The sequence below is a fragment of the Excalfactoria chinensis genome, chromosome 1 (assembly GCF_039878825.1).
Source record: "Excalfactoria chinensis isolate bCotChi1 chromosome 1, bCotChi1.hap2, whole genome shotgun sequence".
In the NCBI taxonomy this organism is placed as follows: Eukaryota; Metazoa; Chordata; class Aves; order Galliformes; family Phasianidae; genus Excalfactoria; species Excalfactoria chinensis.
Genome location: NC_092825.1, coordinates 100195357 through 100222958, shown reverse-complemented (window position 1 = coordinate 100222958; position 27602 = coordinate 100195357). Strand labels below are relative to the sequence as shown.

Sequence of the window (27602 nt, the reverse complement as noted above, 5' to 3'; positions counted from 1 at the left end):
AAAGCCAGAATGCCACTGTCCTTCTTGGCCACTTGTACACCTTGCTGGATTACATTCAGCCGAGGATGGGGCCCTGGGCAGCCTGATCTGGTGGGTGGCAGCCCTACCCATTGGAGGGATTTGGGACTGGGTGGGCTTTGAGGTCCCTTACAACCCAACTCATTCTATGATTCTGTGACCCTTCTTCATCTTCTCCATGCAGATCCTTTGCTCCACTGCCACCTTCCTCCAGCACACTTTTCACCAGGTGTGTCACCTATTTTTGACTGAGATATTCAACCTCATTCACCCCTCCATTCCAGTAGTACGGATCATAGCTTTTCCAAGTTACTTGACATTTGAGGAGTGATTATTTCTTTCACAACATTCCCACTCACTGAGTAAGAGAATGGGAACGATGCTCATGCATTAATAAGATAGCAAACATTCTGCTCTTTATATTTTCATCAGTCATCTCTCTCAGGTACAAACACATACATATGATACAGATTATATATGACATTTTCTTTCCTCCTGTCACACACAGAAAATGGTGCAGTAGACAGTCTGAGAGATCAGAATACGCCACAAAAGCTTTCTCCACCCTGCCTCACCAGCTGCTATGTTCAAGGTGAATCGTGAAGGGAAATTCAAAACTAAAGGCTTCTGTGTGTAACATTCAAGTCAGCCCGCTGCAGAAAATTGGGCAGAACTTACTTCATTAACACAGCCAGCAGCTCTGTGAGAGCCCAGCAAGTGTTAGTCATTCTCCAAGGTGTAGCCACGAACCCTTGCACAGAAGTTTCTCATGAATTCTGGGAATCAGTAATCATGTCCTAGATTCTCCCAGCCCCGCCAAGTTGGCTTGCCCTTCAGAGAAGTAAATCTTAGTGTCAGGATGCAACTGTTCCTGTAGAACTCAGAGAGAGCCCCCAAACTCATTCAGTGGAACTGAGCTACTCCCCCAAAAGTATCCCCGACATCAACACACTGAAGACTGTAGTAAGCCAGATTTTGGGTGCAAGTTAGCACTCTTCAAATGAGATTGACTTGGCAGCCCAGGAACAATGCAGAAATAACAGGGATGAAAATTCTCCCAGGTTTACAGTGAACATTACCTTCACTTAAGAATGCTTTTGGAAGGCAACCTTGAATACTCCAGCAATGGAACCTGTCAATACATCACTCCCCCTCTTAACCAGCATTCAATAAGCGGTGACTCTCCCACTCCTCCGCAGCGCTGCACGAATAGCAGTGCAAAGAGGAGCACCATTAGCCTAAGGTAGTCCACCAGCTGCAGCCTGTGTGTTTCTAAAGGTCTGCCAAAGCAGCACTAAGAAAGCAACGCATCACACAGGTCACAGAAAATAACACATTTTTAATCTTCCCTTCGTGCAGCACTTGGGAAAATGCATGTTTTGGCTCCGCATCAATTCTCACTTATGTGGTATCTGAAGCTCAGAGTTCTAGGAAGGCCAAAATAATAATTCCATTTTAATTTCCCTTGTTCTGTCTCAGTGGGCGTAGGGACACAGCGCCAGTCCCGATGAGTTTATCAAGAATCTCATTTGCTATGGCTGTTTCTCTGAAAGCTCTTCAGTCAGACGTTACATGAAACCATGCCAGCCAACTAGGACTGAAAAAAGTAAACCACAAAAGCTCAAAAATCTGAAAGATCAATAAAAAGGACCTCGCATTTTAAACAGTATTCATTATTTTTAAGCTATGATTACATGCCACGAGTTCAGATTATCTTGAGGAGTTTCTCGTGATTCTCAAACACTTGCTGGAGACACTGGCAGTGCTGTTCAGATCCCAAAAGCTATTCTTGAGAAGGAATAATATGTGGCAGACTGATTAAGCCCAAGAAAAAAAACGCCGTGACTCCAACTGCTTCGAACAAGTCAGCACCTTACTAAACAGAAACTGATTTCATTAAGAGAAAAGTGATGGGTTTCTGCGGTCAGAGCCCGTGAGTTATTGGAGAGCTGCCCTTGTAATTATTGATGCCTCTCCACGAGTTTGTTGTACCTGGCTCAGCCCTCTGCTCCAGCAACCTACTCCTAAAAAATCCAGTGGAAAGGTGAATTTTGGAGAGACTCATTAAAACACTTACATATTCTACTGACACCGAGGATCCTGAACTCCTTTAAGTTCACACCATCAACAGACTATTGAGATGTACGGAAGGTGTACAGCCACTGGATCAGTAGGAGCACATCACCGCGTGCACAAATTTCCTGGGTCAGGCCACACCAAGTGCTTTGCAAGCACAGTGCTACGTGCTCTGAGGGTGCATTGCCCTCAGCCTGCTGAGAAACCACAGCACAGTCAGTATTGAGCTGAGTGAGAGAGATCAAGTTGGGAAAAATGTGTGATTGAAAACATACCTTAGATCTTCACAACAAAATGTCTTGTGTTTATTTGTTCGCCAGAAGTAGGATAGAGAAGAGAAAGCATTTCTGAGCCAGGAGAACTGCCAGTTGGTGTTAATCTTATCTAACTCCGTGCATCTCCACGATCTATTGGGTATGTAGGAATGTAAAATTATTTATTTCATATACTAGTGAACATAGGATCACAGAACGTTTTGTGTTGGAAAGGACCTCAAGGCGCACCCAGCCTCAACCCCTGCCATGGGCAGGGCTGCCCCCCACCAGCTCAGGCTGCCCAGGCCCCCATCCAACCTGGCCTTGAGTGCCTCCAGGGATGGAGCACCACAGCACCTAACATAATCTAAGGAAGAGCTTCATTGTCAGACTACTTGGTAAACAATATTTGAAGTACTGGTACACGAAGTGTTTAGGCCTCTGGGAATACCTGTGGAGTCTGACGTTTGATTATTTGGCCACACTTCCACTGCACAGACTCTTTCAGCTCTGCACTGACACCATACAGCATCCTGAAGTTTTATTCATGGATATCAAGAATCCAGTGGGACACATCAACTCTTAACTAACAAAAAACCCCAGCACACTGCAAAGACACGCTGAGATTTTCCTTCTCTCTGTTGGAAGAATCTGTGACCGCCCAAGGTATAGCTCCTAGCTTTCTTCCGTAGCACAGCTCAGGCTGCCCAAAACCAGAACCACTCAAATCATCAGATATAATCCAATGCCCATTCCAGCATTTATAGCTGCTGAGAGAATGTGAGCACTGTTCTGCATTACTTTCCTGAAATAGCTAACTACCAGTCTGAGTGGCTGACTGGGCTAAACAAATTGCAACCCAGGGCTCCTTCCTCATCCTCCCCCACCCAACCCCTATTGAAAAATAAATAAATAAATAAAATAAAATGTTCATATTAGAAACTATCAATTATGAAGAAAATAGTACATCCAGTTAAGAGACAGCTATTCAGCAGACCTTTTATAAATAAATCCTGCTGCTGAGGAAGCACGAGTGCTTGTGTAACCACGTAGCAGGCCTGCAAGTGCTGCTGTGCCTGTGGCCACTGGCTTCAGTGGGCACTATGTCTGTCCCAAAGGCAGAGATTTTCAGTCCCTCCCCTGTGCACATACAATGCTTCATAGCGTGAGAAAACTGGATCGGTAGCATCTCCTTACACGCTTTGTTTTCTGGCCTTCTGGAGACCACCATCTCTCAGAGTTGGTACTGCTGCTACTTTTGTTTGGGATCAGCTGAGGCTCTGAGAGATTCACTACTGCTGATCCACTCTTGGGATAAGCTAGACTCAGGAGCCTAAGTTCTCTATCCTTGGCATCCACCATGCTCTGCTCAAACAGGGCCCACAGAACACAGGGACACGACAGTCCGTCTCACCTCAGGTCCTGATTCATAACAAATACCATCACGTGTTTCACAGATAATAAGCTGACAGCTCATCCTCAATGAACATGTACAATTTTCCTTCCGAACACAGGCATCAACATCAAAACTGAAACAAATTAAATGCCAGATTTAATATGATGCTAAAGAGAACTGAATAAAGACAAGCATACAGTATTTGTGTTACATACAGTCTGTTTTCAATCTTTATTTATAATGAAGCTGAAAGCTTATATATTCTCCTTTCTATTGAAATGAAATCTCCAAGCCAGAATATAACTGTTTTAAGCTAGATTTGAAAGCATTTTTTCTTAAAGATAAGCAAACTCAAGTAACAAATAAATACCCTTTTTGTGCACATAAGCAAAACAACAAAAAAATGGTGTAGGTGAATAGCTTGCATGGGTAGTAACACAAGGGAGAACCTTGCCTTGTTTTACACATGGACTGCCTATTTGTTCTGTGAATAGGTAGGTGACCAAATACAGTCAAGCACTCATTTCTCAGAAGGCTGAAACCACGAAAGATGATGGGAATCTTGGTTTCTTTAGGCTACAGGTTTCTGCTCATGCTCCATTAAGAAAAACTTCTGAGAAACTTGAGTAAACCACATTTTCATGTATTTTCCTATTGGTATTTTGTGCTTCATGTGCCATTAGCCTCAATTCTCAGCAGGTCAGCAAAAAGGGCAGCACACGGATCCGACCCCATAGCACAGACTTACAACCCCACGGCTCCTCCCAGCTAAGCTCACACCTGTGTGGAAGAAAGGTCCATCCTACAAGTATTTTCCTCCATTCCAACATCCAGGCTGGGTCTAGCCAACAGTAAAACAAAACATCATTTATTCTTCTTTCACTCAACATCATGGTCATCCTCTCAAACACCACTTGGCTTTCGTATGCAGAGTAACTCTTTACCTGTACTTTGAACACAGCTCTCACATGACCACAAAGAAAAGTTCGGCACGTCTTTTGTCAGGGTGAGTCGTTTCTTGTACCTTTTCTGGTCTTAAAAAATGAGCCAAGTTTTATTTTTAATCACACTTTTATTACCTTTTTTTCCAAAATCAAGCAAAAAAAAATTCCTCAAACAAAACCCATACTGTTATGCTATATTTACACTATAGACTTCTTAACCTCTAATGTAAATATGCATATTATGAAGTAATCTGTCTTTGGAAAAGAATGCTATTTTGAGTGTTGTGATGATGGATAAATCTTATCAATGTAATATTCTAAGAGAAAAGAAAATCCATTTTCAGAGCTGTCAAACATCAAGATAAGCATACAGATTAATTCTACTCAAGTTATTTTAAACAATTTCAAAAGAAACCTCAAACATGACAATAACCGTAACATTGCGAAAACTGATGATTTTTGATGGACATTACTTATCAAAATTGTATGCAAAAGTAGGACTAAAAAAATCTCTTAAAAGTTTCAAACGTGATTTAGAGCATTCATTTCTTCTTGGGCATTAGTTTGTCTTCATAGTTGACAGGGACCATGCCACTGCATTCTTCCATCTTTGGCACAGGATACTTTATAAAAGCACGTCTAATTACGTCAATATCACGTCCTAAATGATCCATCATGGTCGATACAATTGAAGGTGGGCCCTCTAAGTCTACCAAAAAATACCTGCAATGAGAAACACACATACAATAAAACAGAATACCTGTACTACAACTTCAAATAACAGTGAGATATCTCAGATGAAACTTCCTACCAGAACTCTTTTAAATAAAAGCTCAGTGCTATTTTGATTTCAAATATGAAAAGTTCAACTTGGGCAGGCTCAGCCTAAACTCTTCTTGGTTGCACAGCACATTAAAGAGATTTTAATCTTCTTGTACCTGCTCTGTTAGTCTCCATACCTTGATGTGAATAGTATGTTGGGTTTTTTTCCTTAAAAAGAAATGGCATGGTTGCATATTTGCTTACAACATGCATACTCCTTTGAATTCACAGCATTGTTTCAATGGGAAACAGATGTCAGTGCAAAACATCTCAAGCTTACGTACACATAAGCGTATTTCTTCAAAGTTCTGCTTTGGAGCTGAACGTAATTTAAAAAAACAAAACTAAAGCAAACAAAAAGGAAAAACAAAAGAAACGAGCACAAACAATAAAGTAAACCCAAATAGAAGGACTTATCCTAAATTAGGCGCCTCTCCAATGTGAAGAGAGCTTAAATCATCAATGTGGGGGCAGGAGCTGAAGCTGCATTCGGGAAATGCCAATTTGCACAGTCGGCACTTGAGAAGCGTGCTGACTTGCTGACCTTGGCAACAGTGAAAAGGCCATCCTTCCACACATGCACATAAAGTACAAAATACACTGCTCCAGGTAAGCACTTTGTCTCCACCACATAACTACCTTTGACATCTGCAAAACAAACCCAGCTGCCTACCTACGGAAAGGAGAACATCACTCCTCTGGTTAGTATCTTGAATTAGTATAACATATAACACGCATACTAGCACAGTAAATACCTTGACTGCACCTCCCCATGAAGCATCAGTATACCCTGAAAGTAGTGTCCCTTAAACAAAGTTATACTATGCATTTGTCAAGAACCACACACCAAAGCAGGATCAAACATCCCAGTTGGATTTTAAAACTACCTAACAGGATTGCGTTCTGCAGGAGATGTGGGCTCTTATCAAGGTGAACAACACTTCCATAGACACAATTTTGGAGGATAAGACCCCAAAAACAGCAGCTGGAATTGGAGGCTGAATGGGAAATACAGGTGCAGTCTCCAAAAACAGACAGATGCACATCCATGTTGCTGTCCTGCAGTAGAGCTCTTTATACCTAACTAAATGCCTCACACAATTAACACCAAGAAACAGTACACACACAGGAGACCCGTTAGGCCAGAAATGAAATCCAGAAAAATGTGCTGGACTGCTGCAGAGAGGTGGAATTCATACATAGAAAACACTGCAAAGAAGATTCTTCTCAGCCAGACATCCTCATCCTGAACCTCTTACGCTGGCATCTGTATTAACAGTCACAACTTAGGACTGAAGACTTTTTCAGAAAAAGCAGATGGAAGCACCAAGTTCCCCCCAGGCGAGGTGAGTAGCCTGATGGCAAGAAATCTCCTTGCAGCCTGCACTGAAGAAGCCCCTCCTCCAGAACAGGTGCCCAGCTGGTGTAGGCCTTTGCTCCGCATCAGAGGAGTGGGGACCAGCGCCAGCTCACGTCAGCTATGGTGACTGCAGCAGGGACAGCTCGCCTTAAAGAGGGCTTGGAGGGTTACGGGTGGCTCATTCCTCCTTGCATATCTCCACAAAGGGAACGGGCTTCAGCTTAATTTGTTTGGAAAAATGATCTGCCTCCAATTTTCTGAATATCAGAGAATGGGAGATGCCACCTGGTTAAAAGTTTAGGGAAGAGAATGAGTGTGAAGCTTGGAGAAGTCATTAGAATTGTGGCATAACAATCCTGAAGGATGCACACCCCCTTGAAAAGGGAAAGTCTTTTTTCTGTTAAAGCCATTAAAAGTCATTGGTAAATTTAACAAATGCCACCTAGATCTTCTCCAATGGAGGAACCCTTCCCAGTCCTCTCACACTTGTGACTAACATAAGGGAGGACGGGCTGAAAAATCTCAGCTGACACCATGCCATCACTCCCATGCCCAATTCCCCTAGCTTTAGGTTTGCATGAGCATTCATTCATTTTGCAAACCGTGCCCTCTGACACACCGTGTTAATCCCACTTCTCCCGAAGCTGATTTCATTTCTGTTTGCAAGTGGTATGCTGCTTTTCATTGTGCTTCTAAAACGGCAGTAGATTTGGTGGTGGTGGTGGTGGTTTTGCGGCGTTGGGTGGTTGGTTTTTTTTTTCCCTTCAAAAGGCTGCTTTGCAACTTTGTGCTTTCTCTCACATTAGCAAACGGTGGAAATTTCCACTGACGCACTGTTGATAACTGAAGGAGAAGTGGGGGATGGGAGGATGAGCTGTTGCAGCATATCTTTATGGCTCCTCGCAGAATAGGTATTTTATCTGAGGACACAAAACTGCAGTAATTGGGGACAAAGCCTTTTTTTTTCTTTGTAAAGAACAGCAACCAGTCTTCAAGGTAACAAGCAGCAAACTGAATCCCTGTGTAAAAAAGAGCGAAGGAGGGGCCAGCGTAAGAAATGTTATTCTTTCATTAAAGGAAGAGAAGAAAATAACAGCTGCAAAAAGAATAAGCAAATGTAATTGACAATGCAATTCCTGCAGAGATCTGGAACACCTTCCGTCCAAATACAAGCATTTAAATCAGCCGTCACGAGGTTATGGGCTTTTTTCACCCACTCTAATAAGGCATGCCTCAATTTCAGCCAGCGATCTATGACCCGATCCACCACGCTGTCTGCTGTTTGTGTAGTAAGCGAGAGCAAATCCCAGTGAGACTTAAAGATGGGGAAAAATACAGGAGAGGAACTACCTCATTCGTGCAAGCAGAAATGCAAAAGCATTTAGGCTGTCTAGGAGTCACCAGGGGAGAAATGCAGGAAAATTCCATTGATTCAATACGAGACCACAGTTATTTTTGTCATCTTGCTCGACTGTAAACAGAAGGATGATGTAAATACAGGAGAGCAGAGTACCCAGTGAAACATAACTGAACAATGCTTAAATTGAAAAAAAAACTAAAATAAATAAAAAAGAACAAAAAAAAAAAAAATAAAGGAAGAAAAAAGAAAGAAACCCACCAGGTTCCATTTATCCTTTTTAATATATCCAAGCCAAAAAGGGTTTGAACATTGAGTCCTAAAGATGCACAAATATCTGGCTTTCAAATGGACAGTATATGGTTTCAAAGAACCCTGAATGACACCTGGATCAAAACTCACTTGTAAATCCTCCTGGAACGTGACTACAAGGCTATGTGCAATATGCCGAGGGAGCAATGGAAAAAGCACACATACGGTAGACTTGGAAAAGGCTGCGTGGTCCACAGTTGTGCCCAAAAACATTTGTATGCCTAAAGCTCAAGCTCCATTAGCTATCTTGCCTTTAAAATTTTCCTTTACACAGCAACAGTGAGTCTAAGTAAGCTTCCCTAATGGGAAAGTGGAAGATAAGGCAAGAAAACGTACAACTGAAGCACCCAAGAAAGGAACAAGAAACTGTCAAGAGGAAAGCAAGCTGCGGTACTCTCATGAGAATAGCTGGACATTCATTTTTACCATGGTGATCCCCTGCTAACCAAATTGCTTTGCTACATGAATGCCCACTTCATCTCTGGAACCACTGAATTGTTCTTGAAGAGCCACAGTTTGCTTTTTTCCTCGATTCTTGCAGCTACTTGTTCTCAGTGGGGCAGGCAGGCGAGCTTCTGCTTAGAAGGATAATCATTTTGGAACTGGAAGGATTAGCACACTTGTTACTTCTAGCTTTTAACAAACATGCATGGAATAGATGGGAGTCCCTTTAAAATCACTAGGACAGCGACTGGGAAATTCCATATCAAAACCGAAAGCTGGTATCTTAGTAATAAAACTGTGCCATAGCAGGGATGCAAATAATCCATGATAAACCAGTATGCTGGGGAAAACTAATTAATTAATTTTTAATTGTCTGCAGTCTTCAGAAATTTCATTTGCCAAAGCTATACATAGATGCCTGTTATTAAGCTAATGCAATAATGGAAAGATATTTTGCAGTGTTGAAGAGAAATAGAACAATACTATTTCTCTGCAAAACAGAAACATGCCTGACCTATTCAGAGTATTTTAGAAGCCATGCTCACTGGGCAGTATTTGAAAAGTCAGCAAATTTGTCAGGAAGACAGCTGAAAGGATTACTGTTTGGGAGTGGCCGTTACATTGTAATCAGCATGCTCGCACAAAGATGATACAGAATTCAGTGCACCAAAAAATGACGCCTAGCAACATCTCAAATGATTGCACTGTGAAGACTGCAAACTGCAGTCTCAAAGGTAAGGTGAGAAAGAAAACAGTATTTCGGGGCTTTGGTACCTGAGGTACGTGAACACTTACACAATGCACGTGAACAAAAGCATTTAAAGGGAAAGTAATGGTTCAACTCATCAATGGAGAAAGCCCCATCTAGTGGAAGAAGACAATCAGTTTTGTAGAAAGTACTACATACGTGCCTAATACTCAAGTATTCAAACTGGTTTCATTCTCACCCCAGTACAATGCAGATTCAGAACTCCTTTCTTCTGAAACAGACCGAGATGTAAGATGTTCTCAGATCTGAACAAACCAAACAGCCCGGGCTGTACATTAACTATACATTCGATCTGGTGGTACTAAGAAAGTTTGCAAGGTCTTTCATCTGTTCTTCTTTTCTCCAATTTGGCCCTCGGAAGCCATAAAAATCAAGGGAATCTACCTGAGGGAACGAGAAGGTGAATTACCCGCAAGATGTCCTTCAATCACATATCGCTTCTATTTTATGAGAAGGGGCTGGGAAAACCTGAAAACAATCCTGAGGATACCTCTGGTGGAAAACTATTATTTCACCCTTAAAAATCCAGGTAGCACAGGTTGCTGGACGGCAACTTAGCATCTCTTGTCCTCAGGGAACAATATTCCACACAAGCTGCTTGCTTAAAAATAAGTTGTGTAAGTACAGTTCCTATATTGTAGGAAAGAAGTTTAAACACGTAACATAATTCACATAGCTAAGCTTACAAAATACTCAGTCTCTTAAAGAACATCAAACCCAATTACTGAAATACTCCTCTTGATAATTATCTATTCCTTGTATATTAGCTACCATGGCACTAAGAAATGAGGCAGACTCACATGCCTCTTCTTCCGTAAGCCCACGTTTTGGCAGTGAATCGTGAAGTCATGAGCCACATAAAAGCAAAACACAAGGTTCTTCCACAAAAAGGAGAAACTTCTTCAGATCCTAAACCACTAAGGGGAGCTGGGAGAAATTTGTGACAAAGCCAGGACAGCCTCCAAGGAAGGTACCTGTGCTACTCAACATATTCCAGCACCACTCGGGTCTCCCTGTGCAACTCCAAAAGACAATTACCCAAGCACGTGTTAAGACAGCCTTGCAAAGCCCAACTCGCCGTGAACAATAGTAAGACCTGAGCTTGCTATTTCAGAGAACAAGTGGGTTGATGAGGTAATGGGGAGTGAAGAGCAAAACAAAAACAACAAGAGACAAGTAAGCAAATAACAAACAAGTACTGCCATCTATTCAAAATCAGATTTTCAAGGGGGAAAAGAAACAACAAACCAAAGAAATGAAAAGGTTGGCAAACAGAACATGCAAGTTGTTATGAAAAACCAGAATCATGCACAGTTTAGCTAGACAGCTTACAAATAAAGAGAATGAAAATGCAAAAGATGTGAGAAAGGTCTAAAAACATTACTATGTTAGAGGTAGATTAAGTGAGGGGAAGCACACTGACACTGAGCAAAACGGAAGGGAAAGACCACAGTGCTGTACTGATTTACAAATGGTACCAAATCTGAGCACAGATTAGGCTGATGAACAGCATGTTTTCTACAACAGAAATAACAAAAAATATAAATAGAAGTAACATTTAAAAAAAAAAATAAAAATCTTTAACAACAAATCTCTAGAGCATATCAAGATATCCAGAAGGCGGCAATACGCAGACTCCAATTACGCCTGGCCACTTTCTTTTCCCTAAAGCCCCTGCCATAGCTCCTTCCAGTGTAACAGAACCCTGGTTTGCAAAACGTCTGAGCCACTACCTTCCCAAAGGAGTGCCTCAAACCTATTTTTTAAAGATCTGTTTTGCAGCCTCCCTTGTACCAGCTTCCCTGAAGTAAAAATATCCTGCATACCAACCACCTCCCCCAAACCAGCTCCTTAATCTGATGCCTTGAAGCATGAAGTGTCACAAGCATATGATTAAGGCATAGTCTGGCAAGGCCAAAGAAAACAGGTATGCCACAAAGTGCAAACCCACAGACTGTACTACTGAGATCTATCATTTTACAAGCAGTTGCAATATCCCTCAGTTCAGCACTGACCACATAGGCAGCAATGGCTCTGTAGTGTCATCAGCAAGCCATAGTCTAGACCCTTCATTTGAAAGCAGCTTTGAGAGATTCATTGTTCCTGTATCATTTTAAACAGCAAACACACATCTAGAGTTTAACATTCCACGAATTCATACACTTAATTTAAATCAGTTTGCTTCTGTTTGTTCCAGAAATAAATACATCCCGATATATATGATATAGTATTAAAAATATATATATACCACTCTACTAAAAGCAATTCAAGTACAATATATCAAAAGCGGTTAAGTCATAGCTAGCAGAACAAATACTTGGCACAAACCTATAATCCATTAGGAAATACAGTCAAGAAACCTTATTTACACTCTCCCATTGTTGGTTTTTTTTCAGAGACATGATGGCCATGGGCAAGTCATTCAGGCTCAGTGCCCAGTACACTTATACACCTAACCCACAATGGAACCAAAGCATGCCTGTGTCACGCTTCATTCATCTGTAAGGTGAACAGTATTTGTTAACAATTTTTGTGTTACCCTACAGAATATACTTGAATCATACCCTTAAATAGTTTAAAAACAAAATAATGCTCTGCTACAGCAATTAACACCATTAATTAGCAGTCACTTTAACTTAACTTCATTTTAAAATACCCGTACACTAACAATCTACAAGCCTTATTCTCCTGATGTACCCATACAGTTCCTGAAGGATATTCTTTTTGTAATTCCTTAAATTCAAAGCCTGTCAGTATTAGGTCTCTGAAAAACAGAAGGTGTTTTCTGTCAGAAGAGATGCACTTAACAGAAAGACCAGAATTTCTTTTAATATACACTCAGTGCACAGGGACCACCTGCTCAGTGAATATTGTTTCCAGAGGGAAAAAAAACAAGCCAGTTATACATGTGATCTGAGGTCTTCAAAGCTGCCAGTGGAGTAAAACCTTTCATTCCAGTGATAGCTGTGGGCCACTATCCCCTGTGGCAACCTTTGAAAAATTGCAGCTTTATAGATCAATTGGCAGCAAAATTCTCACTCTCCACAAAGTCTCCTGGATATTCTTAAATTCGTAATGCACCTGTAATGCTGTATAGCTGAGATAGATGATGCTGAAGCATTGCAGAACTGAGAGGGAAAAAAGCTGCACTGAGAATTCAGGATTCTTTTCCTTCTGGGCCAGCGGCCTGCGGGCCGACTGCCCCCCTGTCATGGGTGCAGGTAGATTTTAGGCTAACCCACGACACCTACCTCATGACCAGTGACCATGCATTTTAGGTTTCATTCATACAGCAAAAGGCTGCGGGAAGGATGGCCTCTCGACATGCTGCAGAGCACGTCTCAGCAGAGCTGTGAGCAGCTGGCAGTGCCATGCTGATGGTCCTTGAGTCAAGATAAGGGAACAGCTTGGGTAACAATGGCTGTTTATAAGGGAACCGGGATGTTGAGGAAAATCATTTTGTCTTCCCAGTAAATACTCCATGCAGCTGAGGGGGCTCTGTGCCACTCTGAGTGACAGGAAGATGGTTCGTGCAGAGGTCACTAGGGCTGTCTCTAAGATACGCTCTCTATGAAGCTGCAACCAATGCTATGAATATTGTATCGCACTAATTTTCACAGAGTAAAACCAGGCAGGAGGTCAAAGGAAGTAATGGATTCGGTGCGCATCCTGAGCCCACGACATCCACATGCTCTCAGCAAACACGCTACCTGAAGAGCTCTGCTGAAAACCACGAAACTAAATAAACAATTCTACTCCTCAAAAACGAAAAGCTTTCAAAAGTTCCACCACTCTTCCTGCAGAAACACAGCATCACTTGCACTACCACAGAAGCCCTTTGAGTCACTTCAGAATAAGCCCAGAATAACTACACTGATTAATATGCTGTTTAATCTAGCGCTCAATACCAACTTTGTATGGAATGGGATACATGCAGAATTATCTTGTTATTAAGGAACAAAGATCTTAGATTTCTTAGTGGGTACAGGTATGTATATTTAGCTTGAGCTAGAAAAGTTCTCTTTCCCGTTAGGAAAAATAAAATTAAAATTAAAATTATGGGTGCTGTAAAGTAGAACAGACTGATTTTATGAGCTGAACAAATAACTGACTTTTCACTTTCTGTTCTCATACTATGTTTAATATCCTGAGTAAGTTATCCTTCAGACCATATAAAATATCAGTGTATTAAGAAACCACCACCCTTGTACAGGAAACTGCAACCTCCCTGGCATCTATAACACAGATGCATTCTCTCACATTACTAGGTCCAGAAACTGCTGCTGCTTCCCATTATAATATCTTGTTTCTCCTGAATTTAAATGATCCAAATAACATTATTCTTTCATGTAGTACACACTTTTAATCACCTCTCCCTTTCAAGAAGCCAGACAATTTAGAGCAGGGAACTGCCATATTCAAATACTGAGAGTCCAAATCCACAGCAAGCAGAATGAAGGCTAATTATTTAGAGATACTTGAACAGGGAGGTGGAGGAAGAACAGCAACGGTCATATTAATCTGACAGCTTCATGACCATGATTTAAACCATGGTAATTATTTGTTACTAAAACCCAACCTCAAACAGAAAATCTATCTGCTCTAAGGACTGCAAAGAAGAGGGTTACAGTATACTGATCTCCTCCTTCTCCCTATTAAACAGATAACATGTTGTAGTAAACAAGTTAAACTAGCTTACATAATCTGAAAGATCCTTTGGAGAAAGGATTAATGTTTATAAATATCTAACAGGAGGTGGGAGGCAAACAGATGAGACCAGGCTCTTCTCAGTGGGTGCATAGCAATAGGGCGAGGAAAAATAATCTATAAACATGGTAAAATAAAGTAATAGCCTGAACACAGGAAGTTCAGGAAGATGAACATGTGGAAGAACTTTATGGTAAGGATGACAGCACTGGAGCAGGTTGCCCAGAGATATGGTGGATTGTCCTTCTATGGAAATATCAAAGACCCATCTGAATGCTTACTGATGCAACCTATCATAGGGAACTGGCTTTAGCAGGGGGTTGGACTTGAAGATCTCTTGAGGTCCCTTCCAACCCATGTGATTCTGTGATATGCTTTCTATTCAGTTCTGTTACACAATTCTGTCTGGCTACTGTGTTCTCCTTCTTCTCTTTCCGTCTCCCTGACAAAGAAACCAACATCTGATCTCCAAAGTGTTGCTTCTCAAGCCGAAGGAAAACTGTGATGCAAAGTGGTGAAGTGTTTCAAGGTGTTAAGTACCCTAAAAGAAAATACGGAAGTCTCAGCTACAGTCTTAGTTCCCATCTATAATGAAATATGTTATACCAGATCCTCATTTTGCTTAATCACTCTGAAAAGAATAAGGTAATTAATAATTCTATCTTGAGACAAGGCTTTGATTAGCTCCTGTGTGGAGACAACAAGACTAAAATGCAAAACATACAGGATCAAGACACATTTTGAATGCAGACCATCACAGCAACATGGAGCAAAAGTGCAAGAAATCCATGGCCACAGTGCCATTGCTTTTGGGTAAGGAACTGGCACACCATGGAGGTTTCCCTCCCAATCCTTTCTGTCAGCCTGCTGTGCTCCCCTTCACAGGAGAAGGGAGAGGTCTTCAGCAGAGGGAGCAGAAGCCTGCCCCAGGAAATGATCTAAGGAGGGCTTCATAAAAAGCTCACCTCTGGAGTCACTTCACTTTCTCTGGTACCAAAAGACCACCAAGGAAGGTGGCACACGTGCTGGTCAGCCACCTGATGACAGCTGGCTGCACTGGAAGGATGGGGAAAGTGTGCAGCTAATTGTTATTTGGATTACTGCAGGCAGGCCTGGCGCCACACAGCACAGGTTGCCTAGCAACATTTCTCAACCTTAGTGGAGGAGCCAGCCTCCATTTCCATGTCGGAGGTAGTCCAAGGAGCAACAAACACCAACACGAGTGATCGGGGTGAAACCCACAGCACCCACCCAGCCAGCCCCAGAGAAGCCTGACACCTGATGGGCCAGCTGAGAACCATCTCTGGGGACAACTGGAACCATTTATTCTCTAGGCAAGCTGTACTTACATGGTCATCTTTAACAATTGTACCACAAACACAAGTCCTACGGGATACATATGGTGATTAACATTTAGTACAGATGCATTAGAGAAAAAGAATCAATCTTGCCAATTAGCAACCAGCAGATTAAGTAAGACTTTTATCAGTAAACAGCCTGACTGGCTTGGAAAACAGTTACGTAAAAACGCCCTAACAAAATAACATTGTGTACACTAGGGAAAGCAGTTCTGAAGGCCTGAACTTGGGCCACACACAACATGACATCTACAAACGAACAAGAAGCCAACGCCATGCAAAACAAAGAGGCACATAACAGGGCAACACATGCACAAAGAGGCCCACAAAGCCTTGCTGAGGTGACAGACATCGCATATCTACTCCCCAAAAGGACAAGGAAGACCAGATGATGACAGTTACATATGTATATTTTATAGGAGCTCTGAAAGACATTTAAGAAAAAAACCAACATGCATACCCTCCTCTTCTGTGGCGATGGTTGTGCTTGGAGATTTTATACGGCAAAGCCCTTTCTCCCAGGTTTTCGAGGTTCCTCACAATGGCTCCTCTCTCCATGAGAGCCTCTACAGTGCGCTTCAGCACAGCTGCAGTCTCAGGCTTTTAAGAGAGAAAAAAAAAGAGAGAGAGAGAGCAGGAAATGTACACAAATCTGGTTATTCTTATTATGTTATTACAATCAACACATGCATTTGTATGGCTAAGTACTGGAAGGCAATGTGTAGTAACCTGAGAACATAACATGGAAGTACTTCCTTTAAGAAAGACAATTTTTCTTACACAACCAACAGCCATTTCCTCTGTGATTTGTGGCAATGGTAAAGTTTCTACAGATTTCAGAGGCAGGCAGCACCATCACCATCAAAAAGGCAACAGTCAGTGGATTTAACTCACCTGGTATCACCTTGGCAGATCCTTGCAGAGGTCTAAGCAAATACGTATGGCAAAAAGCAACTACAACCTGACAACAGTTTGAAAGACTTCTGGCCCACTGATGCTAGTTAATGCTACTCATCAAAATATTTAAAGTGAACATCATGGGGAACACCAATCTGTGGCTTGCCAGATATAACAATTAGCACTACATTCACTTTGCACCATCACTTCAACAGCACATGTGTAATAGACAACTGGACCCTTGCCTAAACTGCTGCGTGTCTCATTACATTTGTGTAGCTGACATCCAAGCCTTTTTAAGAATAAAAGAACCGGCATGCAGTAATTAGCCTAACATGCAGAGATTTCACTCCTCAGAAAAATAACTATGAGGAATGGGCAGCCAAAAAACAGTAGGTGAAACAGAAGCAACACTTTCTTGCTTACTGCAATGATTTCAGCAGCAACGCTGAGTAATATCTATGGAAATGTTAATGAAGTATAAATTATAAGGTTTTGAAAACAACTGCAAATTTGGTACACTCCCAGTGACAAGTATTTTAAGAAACCAATCGCCTGCAGGGAAAGGAAAATAAGTGGACATCAAACTGAACACAAAACGAACCACAAAGGGTTATTCCCAGCTTTCTGCAAACTTTAACATCAATGTATATTCTCAAGTCTACCTGTCTGTAGAAATGGCAACAGCTGGAAATGATGAAGTAATGAAAGAACTGGTTTTCAAAGTACTGCTCTTTCTCAGGCAGCAAAAAAACCAAACCCAACAACTTATATGATACTTAATCATTTAATGAAGAAAATTACTCAAAGTAAGTCTTGTGACTCTAGAAAGAAGAGCTGTTTAGCACCTGAATCTCTTAATGGAAACTGGTGAAGAAGGTAGTACCATAACGTTATAGTATGAATATGGTATAGTCCATGCCTTGGCATACAGAACTTCTCTTTCATTCTGCAGAGGATGAAGGGTGATAAGAAGGAGCTTCCAAATGCAGAGTAAAGGTGTTCGACACAGAATGTTTTGCAACGCTGACTGCTCTTCGAAAAACCTGGAGCACAGATATTCTGAAATGATTTCTTGTTTCTGTGGGTTAACTGACCTGTGAAAGTCAAGAGTATGCACCTACTGCTCCTAACCATTGGTCAGAAATGTTATTTCCTCCTCACCCTCTACATGAACTGTTTGGGAAATTTATTTCCAACACAAAAAGCCTAAGCAAAAATGACTGGGATTTATTTTCAATGTATGTTTAGGTTGTGTTGTAAAACCATCACAGCAACCAGACGAGTAAGTCCAGACATGAAGAAATGTCACTACCTTGCCAAAGTTCTCCCATGCATTAAAACTAACGTTTCTCACAACAGACAAATACTAAAGGTATCTCTTGTCACAGTACAAAAAATTAAGGTGAAAGCATTGTTAAAAGAGCTTATGGATAACACTATATTAACTTAAATCATATTTTCACTCAAAAATAGGAAAATTATTTTTCTGCTGACTTAGGATGTCTTTTTGCCTTTCTGCCACAAATCAAGCTGTTCTCACAAACATTTCAGGTGTCTAAATTTGACTTCAGTCTTTTCCTTCAAGCTTACCTGCAACAAAACTAGTGTGTTCAAAACTTATGAATGAGAGACTGGTGGACGGACAGGTAAACTATACAGCCCTCACATGAAGTAGAAGTCCACATATAAATCATGCCATCTGGAAAGCCAAGTAGACCAAGCGGCATTTTCACAATAACTCCAACACACCCACATGCTCTTTTATCATAATGAAAAACATTTGTTCAAATTTCTGCTACTGGAGAAGTGTAAGTAGTATCCAGAGAAAGGTAACTTGGCTTTACCTGATCCTATCCTCCATGTTCTAACACAATGGAGTAAGAGCAGAGCTGGGACTCCTCTCAATACTTTTTCCATGAACAACTATTTTCTCAAACTCTGTATAGCTCTTGGACACAACTTAAAAGACACAAAGATGTGAGAATCTGGCTCAAACTCTAGATACGTTTTTATGCTACTTCCATTAACACATGATCTCAGCACTCAAAACTCATCTAAATCAGGAGCTGCAGGTGAAACACCTTTGTAACAGTGGCTGCATCACAGCGTTGCACAGACAATCTGAAAAGTAGGGTGACAAAACTGTTAACAACATCCATAAGTTCATGCTGCAAGAACCGTACCAGAAATCTGGCTTCAAGAAAGAAGAGAAAAATAACAACTACTGCTTTTGTGAAACAAAAGCACTGATATAAGTTTCATTCCCTACGAGTTTCTGACTTCAAAATATGACAATGACCACTAGGATTTTACTTACTCGTATTAATAATGACAAAAATAAGTTGCTTTAGGAAAGAAAGGGTAGTTAATCTAATAGCTTTAGTATTTTGTGCACTGCAGCACACCTGTAGTGCTTCCAACACCAGTCTGGAAAACATACACTTAGAAAGAAATATGGTTTGCCAGACGAAAAACTCTGATCCATAAACAGAGCTCTGTTAAAAAGAGACCGTGATTGACTGAGACCTTTAGACAATCAGCAGCATGTCCAGATGCGGACATGTATGATATACCCTTCTATAACAACTATGCGTACTTAAGTTAAATGTATTGGATAAGCTTATTCTTCTGCATCCCTCGTACCCTCAAGCGACACTTTGGCTTTCTGTATCTTTTATACTTGCCAACAAATCAGCATTTTCCTTGAGTGGCAGCATGTCCAACATGAAGTGCTGTTTCCAAACACGATGAAATCTAAGACTATGTCCTATGTATTTAAAGACAAAACAAAACAAAAAGAACAAGAAAAGAAAGCCACAGATTTCTACATTCAGAATTGTAAAATGTTACGCTTTTGTGCAACCTCTCCATTTGTGGAAGTACTTTGAAAACATAAACTAATTGTTGGTTTTGAAAGCTTGTCACTGCAATCCCTCTCATTCCTCCTCTCCAAAAAAGATCATGGTTCACCATAGCTTGCCTAAAGCCATCAACCAAACTATATATAGGCTAGCTTGTGCTAACCATAATATCCACAGACACAGGTTCCTTGGCTTGCCTCAGAGCCAGACCAGTTGAGGACATAGGAAATGGTACTGCCTGGCTCCCAACCCAGAAGCCACAACATTTTTTCCTAAACAGCCAGCAGTTATTCTAGTACCACAACTGTGGGGAAGCAAGGAGGGAAAAGAAAAAAAAATAAAAATAAAATAAAATAAACTGAAGAAAAAAAAAAAAAAAAAAAAAAAAACAGGAGCAAATGGCAGCCAGTGCCAGAATACCCACGCTGGAGATCAGGAAGCGTTAGAAAGAACATGTAAGCCATGGTATGCAATTCTAGCCTTTGTTCATCCTCCTGGGTGCATAATTAAGCCAGGACCCTTTCAACTGGGTTCACCCTTAGTGAACTTGGTGAACTTCATCAGTGAACTCCATTCACCATTTGGCTGAATAAGGTATTTAACTCATTCTCCAGGAGATGCAGATCTAGTGACCCCATTATAGCTGTAGAAGGAAGAGGGGGAAGTCACTGCAGACTTTCCAAATGCTTTTGCTTGGAAAATGCGTACTTGGAAAACTGCCTCGGGAAAACCAATGGACTGTTATCTACAGATCAAACTTCCTCAATCCTCTACTCCATGCTTTTGAAACTTACAGCTGCCTAAGTGAAAATGTGCTAATTAGCATGTTAACTGTGTAGCCTGTTGTCAAACAGAAGAGAGGTACATCGCAAAAGACACTTTCTGTCTATGGCTGGCTTTCTCCATGGATGAGGAACAATGTGGTCACATTTAGCAAAGAGTACTTCGTGCTGCTGCCACCAACACTGCAGTAGCTACATATGTCAAGATAACCAAGTGCCTTTCCACAAATACCCATTCCTATGGGCCTACTACCACCATAGCCTGCAAATGCAGACAGCCTCCATGCAAACTTGAGCTTATCACTCAATCAGGCCTGTCTATGCTGTACCCCTTCTTTCACTCCAAAGCCTCCTTGAGTCAAAGATCAGTAGAAGTCCTAAAGTGACAGTGCGGATATGTCCTTTTGTGGCTCATTTCAGTGTACCATAAATACCATATGAGTGAGCAGGGAGTTATTTAATGCACAGACTTCTTCAGAATCTCAACTGATTGTAAAAATAGGAACAGATGAGGGGTACACAGTCAATTGTTGCGCAAGAACAAAACCACAAATGCATAGTAATAGCCAGTAAGAACTGAAACACAGCTCCAACAACCTCTTTGTGAGGGGAATCAATGATACACCACCAGCATGGGTAAAGTTTTTATCTATTACAGTTTTTATCAGTTGTAAAGAATTCAGATGGCACCAAGCAAGTGTATTCAAAAAATTAGCAACATGCAGAAGGCAAAGTATCTTTTGTCCTACTGGAGGCTAAATGGATGTGAGCTCACGAGCTGAAGCTACAGTATGCATTCCTCAGACAGGACAGAAACTTGGCAAGAGCTTGAAAGAGAGCCTGGGCAAAGCAGACATCTCTGAAAAACTAAGGAGACATGCACCCAGTCTTAAAGGAAAGGGCAATTCTGTGGTTGAAATTAGAGCCATCTAAAAAGACTGTGCACTATCCAATGTTCCATCTATTTAGCTGGCCAGAAGGAGCTCATGAGATGACAAAGTCAAAAGAACAGAAATAAAAAGAACTGGCTGAAAAAGAAGCCCTCTCAAGCCACCAAAACTCTTGTCCAAGAAGAGACTGGAGAAAAAAAGTAAAATGGACACCAAATACTCAGTTTTAAGGGTTAGTTAGGACTACATTCAAGTTCTTCTAACTACTCATCAGTTAATACAAAGCATTCAAAAGCAGTTGACATCCCTCCTAAACAAAAAGAATTTCATCATAATTAGCATGACTGCCTTCAAATTCCCTTCAATGTAGAAACAGTAGCATAAAGTTATGTCTTTTTTTGGCTGATGAGCAGTTACAAAAGATTCTCCTGGGATTCCCTACTGAGGTGGAAATCAAAAAATGTAAAAATATGATGAGAAGAAAGCTGCAATTCAAAAGCAGTAAAACTAGGAAAAACCCTCCTTAATATTACTGCGTATGTAATTAAACACTAAAAACTTATTACTGAAAATGATAAAAACACACATTGGTAAACTTGTCAAGATCAGTATTGGCTTAAGAAAGAAAATGAGTTTTACAATGAGAAATGACAGGAAACTGGAGAGAATCATTTAACTGTAACACCCTGCTTTAGTATACAAGATGAAAAAACAAACAGCAGATTAAGAATGGGGAACAAAGAAAAAAAAAGTATTGTTAATATCAGTAAAAACTGTAGCCAGGCATGAAGAGCAATGATGTCCCTAGCTGTCCTGTATCTGTCTAAGGAACAAGCTTGAACTCCTGGGGCAAAACATGAAGCTGCAATCACCATAAAAGCATAAACAACATGGAACAGTAGCTGTTGAGTACAACCAGTGATAGACATGCAGTACTCAGAAAAGATCAAAATAAAGCTAAAAGTGTAGATCAAGTGAAAAGTAAATGTTCTAGCCATGCTGCACCCGTGACAAAAAATCAATTGCATGTGACTTCTGAATGTAAGAAGGCTTCCGGGAAAGTAAGCAACAAAAATTTGAGGAGTCAGGACAACTGGTTGGATGTTCAAAGCCAGGCAGGGGATGGGAGATAACTGTCCAGGGAAAGTTGGACGTACAGCAGAACCAGATAGGAACAGTTCTCTGTAACTGTGGCAGTATAATTTACTAGGTATGGAATAAGGAACAAATGGCAGAATCTTAGTTTGTATTTCCATCAAACAATTATTGGCCAAGATGAAAAGACACTTATGCTAGAAATGGTTTTGGAAAATAGTTATGAAGTTTTAGATGGCAAGTCACTATAAATAAAGTATGGGGGAGTGATCAAAATTGACTCAGTCTGAATTTAATATAACACCACATCCTCAGAACAGCTCTTTAATTAGCATTTTAATGGAAGCTAAGCCAAGGAATTAGCAACTTCACCCAATGAGAATGTGAAGCAGGAGGCCCGTATGCAAACGAAGCAACATTTCAAGTCAAAGTACTGCTAATCTCTTTTCTGTCCCCAAATTCACCTTTCTTCTTCAAAGAATCTAAATTCCACAACATCTTTTTTAACCCCGGTGTTTAAGATCAAGGGAAATTACTGAATCTACAAAACTGAATTTAAACCCAAGCAATACCAATACCAGATAAATATCAGGTTTCAGATCATTTAAAGCATTGATCTCAACAATGAACCTACTTACATTTAGTTCATTTTAAAAAGTATCAACTCTGATAATACCTAAGAACTCTGGACGTTGTCTTCTGCGTCTCAGCTTAATAACACCACCAACTGTAACCAAATCTTCTGTGATTCAAGGCCATTTCAGTGGTTTATTGTTAGAAATAATTGATTTAATAGGTAGATACTACCTGTTAATAGGTAGATACTACCTGAGAGACAATTAAACATCTTCCTTAAAATGTCATTTCGAAAATTACCATCTTCTTTTCGACCCCAATGAACTACGTGGACTCAAATCTAACACCCATAGTAAGATAAAGTCTACTTACCAGAAACACACTCAGACAGAGCTTACCAGAAACCACAAGTACAAAAGTAGGCAGTACATTTTATCAAACTTACTTTATATATTTATTAAGCTCAAACAGATTCAAATAGAAAAGAAAAAAAAAAAAAAGAAGGAAAAAAAAGCAACCAACAGTGGGAGTTATTTCCAAACATCTTTTCTGCCCCATGTTTGCATCACATGCACACTTACAACTCCCTACTCTTGCCTAACTCTCATTCTCTCCACATATGTCAGGTTTAAGATTAAAAAGTGCATTCCAACAAACAGAACAAAAAGATAACAGGAAGAACAGAAAATCGGGAAGTCAAAGAAAACTTTCGACAGTGTTGTCATACAGAAGCCTGGAACCACATTTAAGAGGCTTCTTTTACTATCTCAGCATTTCTCATTGCTAAACTTCTACCTGTGTATATAAAGAGTGAATAAGTGACTGTACAGTTTGCCAAATCAGGTCAGCAACTGCCCCCAAAGCAGTCAGCTGACAATATTAAAAAACCCTGAAACTTCTCTCGACTTCAAGAACTTTCCCTCTCCTTCAAGCATTTGATCTGGAAGTGCCCAGCATTGAAGACCCACCTTAAAAAGAGCTACAAGATGAACAAGATGTAAAACCACGCTACACCGTGCAGTCTAGCCTACTCAAGATTTTAGTCAAGTCATCGCTAGATGTGTATATAACAGAAATCCCATGTATGACGTATTTAGATATAATGGTGATCTTAAACACCACAGAGAGCAAAAGTTTGCTCTGTTCTCTTCCCCATCTTCACACACTGCAGCTACAGTTTACTAGTTTCTTGAGAAAGCTATTTATAGCTTCTCTGGATTAAGAGGAACTCTGGTGCACTTTTACCTATTAAGATGTTTAGTATGATGCAACCCCTATGAAAACAGGCTGCTGCTGCTAAAACAACTGGCAATTCATATGACTGAACCATTCAACTATAGACTTAAGTTGAATCCTAAGTACCTCTTAAGAACATCACCTGTATTATCCAATGACCAAAGACTAGCCCAATTTTAATTCCCCATCTATATTCACCCACAAATTTAACATCACTATAAAAAACATATGGACAGAAGGGCTCCAAAAGTAATGGCTGCTGCTCCACGTGAAGCCAAAGCCAATCATTTCCCTTGCTGTCAGCATTCTAAAGGAATAAGATGCCCAAAGGCAGAGCTTACTCCTTCAGGCGCCTATCACCTCAATTCACTAGCTTCTGCACAAGTTGGGGAAGGGACACAAATCAAAACACTGTTACGCTGTTACTGACACTGTTTGCCTTCCTAGATGCTTCAGGGACAAAGCTATTAGTACTAAGACAAAGAAGAGCTTTGCTGTTTGGCAAAGAGCACGCAGCATCACAAGGATTTAAAATGCAAGCTGCCTCCCTGTCCAACCCTGAATAGGTGATAGCAAGTCTGGTACTTCTCCCTGCAGGGAACAGATCGCTGTCTGACAGGGCACACACACTGGCAGCTCAAAACCCGCAGAGATTCTTTCACTGTAATTACTCTGGACACATTCTGCATGCTAGGTATTTTTCAAGTCAGCTTTCACACTTCTGTGATTGGGGAAAAGCTGTGAGGTGTGGAAGGAAGCTGGCACTGCATGTCTTCCACAAGACAAACACTACTTTGGTCGAGAGCCACAAGCTGCAAAGTGCATAGAATGTTAATTTCAACATTCCCCAGGCCCTAAGAGTTCCAGTCTTTGGACAATGCACATCCACCCCCCAAAAAAACATTCACAGCAGTCACTGAGTCTTGGAACATATTCCAGCAAAGATCCGCATAATCCAGACATCGAGTGTACAACTAGCACTAGACTAGTCTAAGGCACTGAATGAGAGAAATATTTAAAGTACTAGAACTGGAGATCTAATTCCTAATATTAGCTGTTATACTCATCACAGTTACCATTAGTGTTGAATAACGAGAGTCAGGACCACAAAAAAAATGAACATAGTAAGTAACAAACCACAAAGATTTTGTGTGAGGACTGTGGTCATAATTTTAAAATCCTCCCGCTTTTGCAAAAGATTAACTGACCTCAACTCTGAACTAAAAGAGCATGTAGGATGGAAATCACACTATTTTCATTATATTGGCATACAGAAGTGAACCTGAACCTTGACAACTTCTTGGTCAAATTTTCCTATACATAGGTTACCTTGAAAGTAATGCCTCCTATTGATTTCCATGGAAACGACAAGAAAGAACACAATAACACTATTTGGTAGAGCAAATTCCAAGCTGCAAAATGCTATCTTTCAGCATAGTCACCACCATCAGCTATGCATTTTTGCCAGCAATGAACAAAAGTCTGCATGCCGTGCTCATAATGATTTGCACCAGTGGAAGTGACCAACTGTTTCACAGCTCCTATGACAGCTTCATTGCTAGGAAAACACTGCCCACACAGTTCATCTTTCACTGGCCAAACAGATGAAAGTCAGAAGGTGCCAAATCTGGATGATACGGTGAGTGTGATAGGACCGTCCACCCAAGATTGGCAACATGCTCCATGGTATGCAAACTGGTTTGAGGCCTGGCACTATCATGCTGCATGAGAAAGGCTGTCATCTTCTTTGCCTGACTCTGGTAGTTTGTACCTTCAGCTCAGTCAGTATTGCAAAGTAGTGGTCAGAGTTGATGGTTTGTCCAAGAAACACAGAATGATCACCCTTTCCTATCTCAAAACACAATGCACATCACTTTAGCTTCTGCGTCTCAAACATTTTTCTTTCACGGTGAATTCATTCACATCATCACTCCATGGACTGCTGTTTTGACTCTGGCTCATAAGGGTGACATCACATCTCATCTCTGGTAATGAGGCTGAAGTTAACAGTTTCCTGGATCACATGGTATTTGTTCAATAGGTCCTGACAAACTTGCATATGGTATTCCCTCCGTTCCTGTGTGAATATATGTGGGAACCCCTGGCACAATATTCAGCTCTATGCACAGCTCCCTAGTAGTATCCAATTATTTGCATGAATGTGCTGGTCAAGATGCTCTTCATTTTGTGGTGACAGCTGTGCACAGCTACCCAGAACATGGTTTTTCTTTTCTTTCACTGTTGCTATTGTTGAAATAAACTACTCACAGCCTCACTGTGCTCCCATGCACTGTTTGGTCTCCAGAAATGTTCAGCAAGCATCGATGAACATCAATGGGTGCCTTTTTTTCCTTCATGGATGAATTCAATTTCAATTCCACACCTTTGCTTTATACAAGCTTCTATATCAGATGCCACTCTCTCAGACTGCCCCTCTCCTGCCATCTGTCATACCACAACAAAATGTGACGGGATATTGGTGGGAAGGTTCAATCTCTACTGCTAAACCAGCAACATCCGCCTCTGATGTCATGAGCCAATCGAATAAAATAGGCGGCATTACTTTCATAGCAGACCTTGTACATATATATTTATATTTACACACATAGATACACATGGATATTCAAACCTAATTTACAAAACTAGTTTCATGATCGAGTGGTCGAGTCAAGTATTAAGACTAGTTAGCTAGTTCAAGTGCTATAAGCATCACAGTCATGAAGTCAAATCACCACCTTATTCTTATCCATCTACGTACTCCTCAAAAAGCATGAAATAAATCACAAAGCTCAAACCAATTAAATAAGCCCAGAATTCAAACTTTCTGGCTTGCTCACTTTCCTGGCACAACATAGGCATAGCGCAAACTAGGGCGACCACATCCAAGGAAGGAGAATTCACTTTAGCGCCAGTAGGCAGAAGTACTTATTACCACCCTCTCCTTGAGTTTTTCCAGCGAACCCTCAAAATAAATGCTGCTGCAGCATTTACAGAGCCTGCCCACAACTTGCCTGGGCCAGGAATCCACACCCAGGGAAACATGAAGGTCTGAGAAAAGCGGGTATTGGGAATCTTTGCTAATTAACACAAACAGAACCAGTAGGTGACAAAAATACTTCTTGATCTTCTTTTAAAAATCAGTGAAATGGAAAGCTGCTCACTAGGTGATCACCCTATAGACAATTAGATAGCTAATTAATTAACAGCTAATGAAAGCATGAGTGCCCCTCCATCCCGTAAGTCACAAATCCATGCTAAGTCAGCAGGCATGACAAAATAAGTCTGCTTATTTTGTATGCTGAGTCCAAGCCTCTATCTCCAAAGATGTTTTGGACCCATTTCTTCAAACATCAGCTAATCTTCTGCTCTGCTTTAGAAACGCAGCAGCAAGAGTATATCGAGAAAATATTTAATGAATACAACATTTTCCTTCAGCTGAAAAGCT

General features: G+C 40.8%; 1 protein-coding gene across 1 annotated transcript in view; it reads right to left on the bottom strand.

The window, feature by feature from the left end:
- Positions 1-3879: 3879 nt before the first annotated feature.
- The window catches only part of MRPS6 (mitochondrial ribosomal protein S6), a 47443-nt gene continuing 23720 nt past the window's right edge, over positions 3880-27602 (bottom strand). The window contains exons 2-3 of the mRNA XM_072338872.1: positions 16278-16417; positions 3880-5411 (exon numbers count right to left, since the gene is read on the bottom strand). Coding sequence (XP_072194973.1) covers positions 5231-5411; positions 16278-16417 — 321 coding nt within the window. The 3' untranslated portion in view covers positions 3880-5230. The remainder of the gene's footprint in view (positions 5412-16277; positions 16418-27602) is intronic.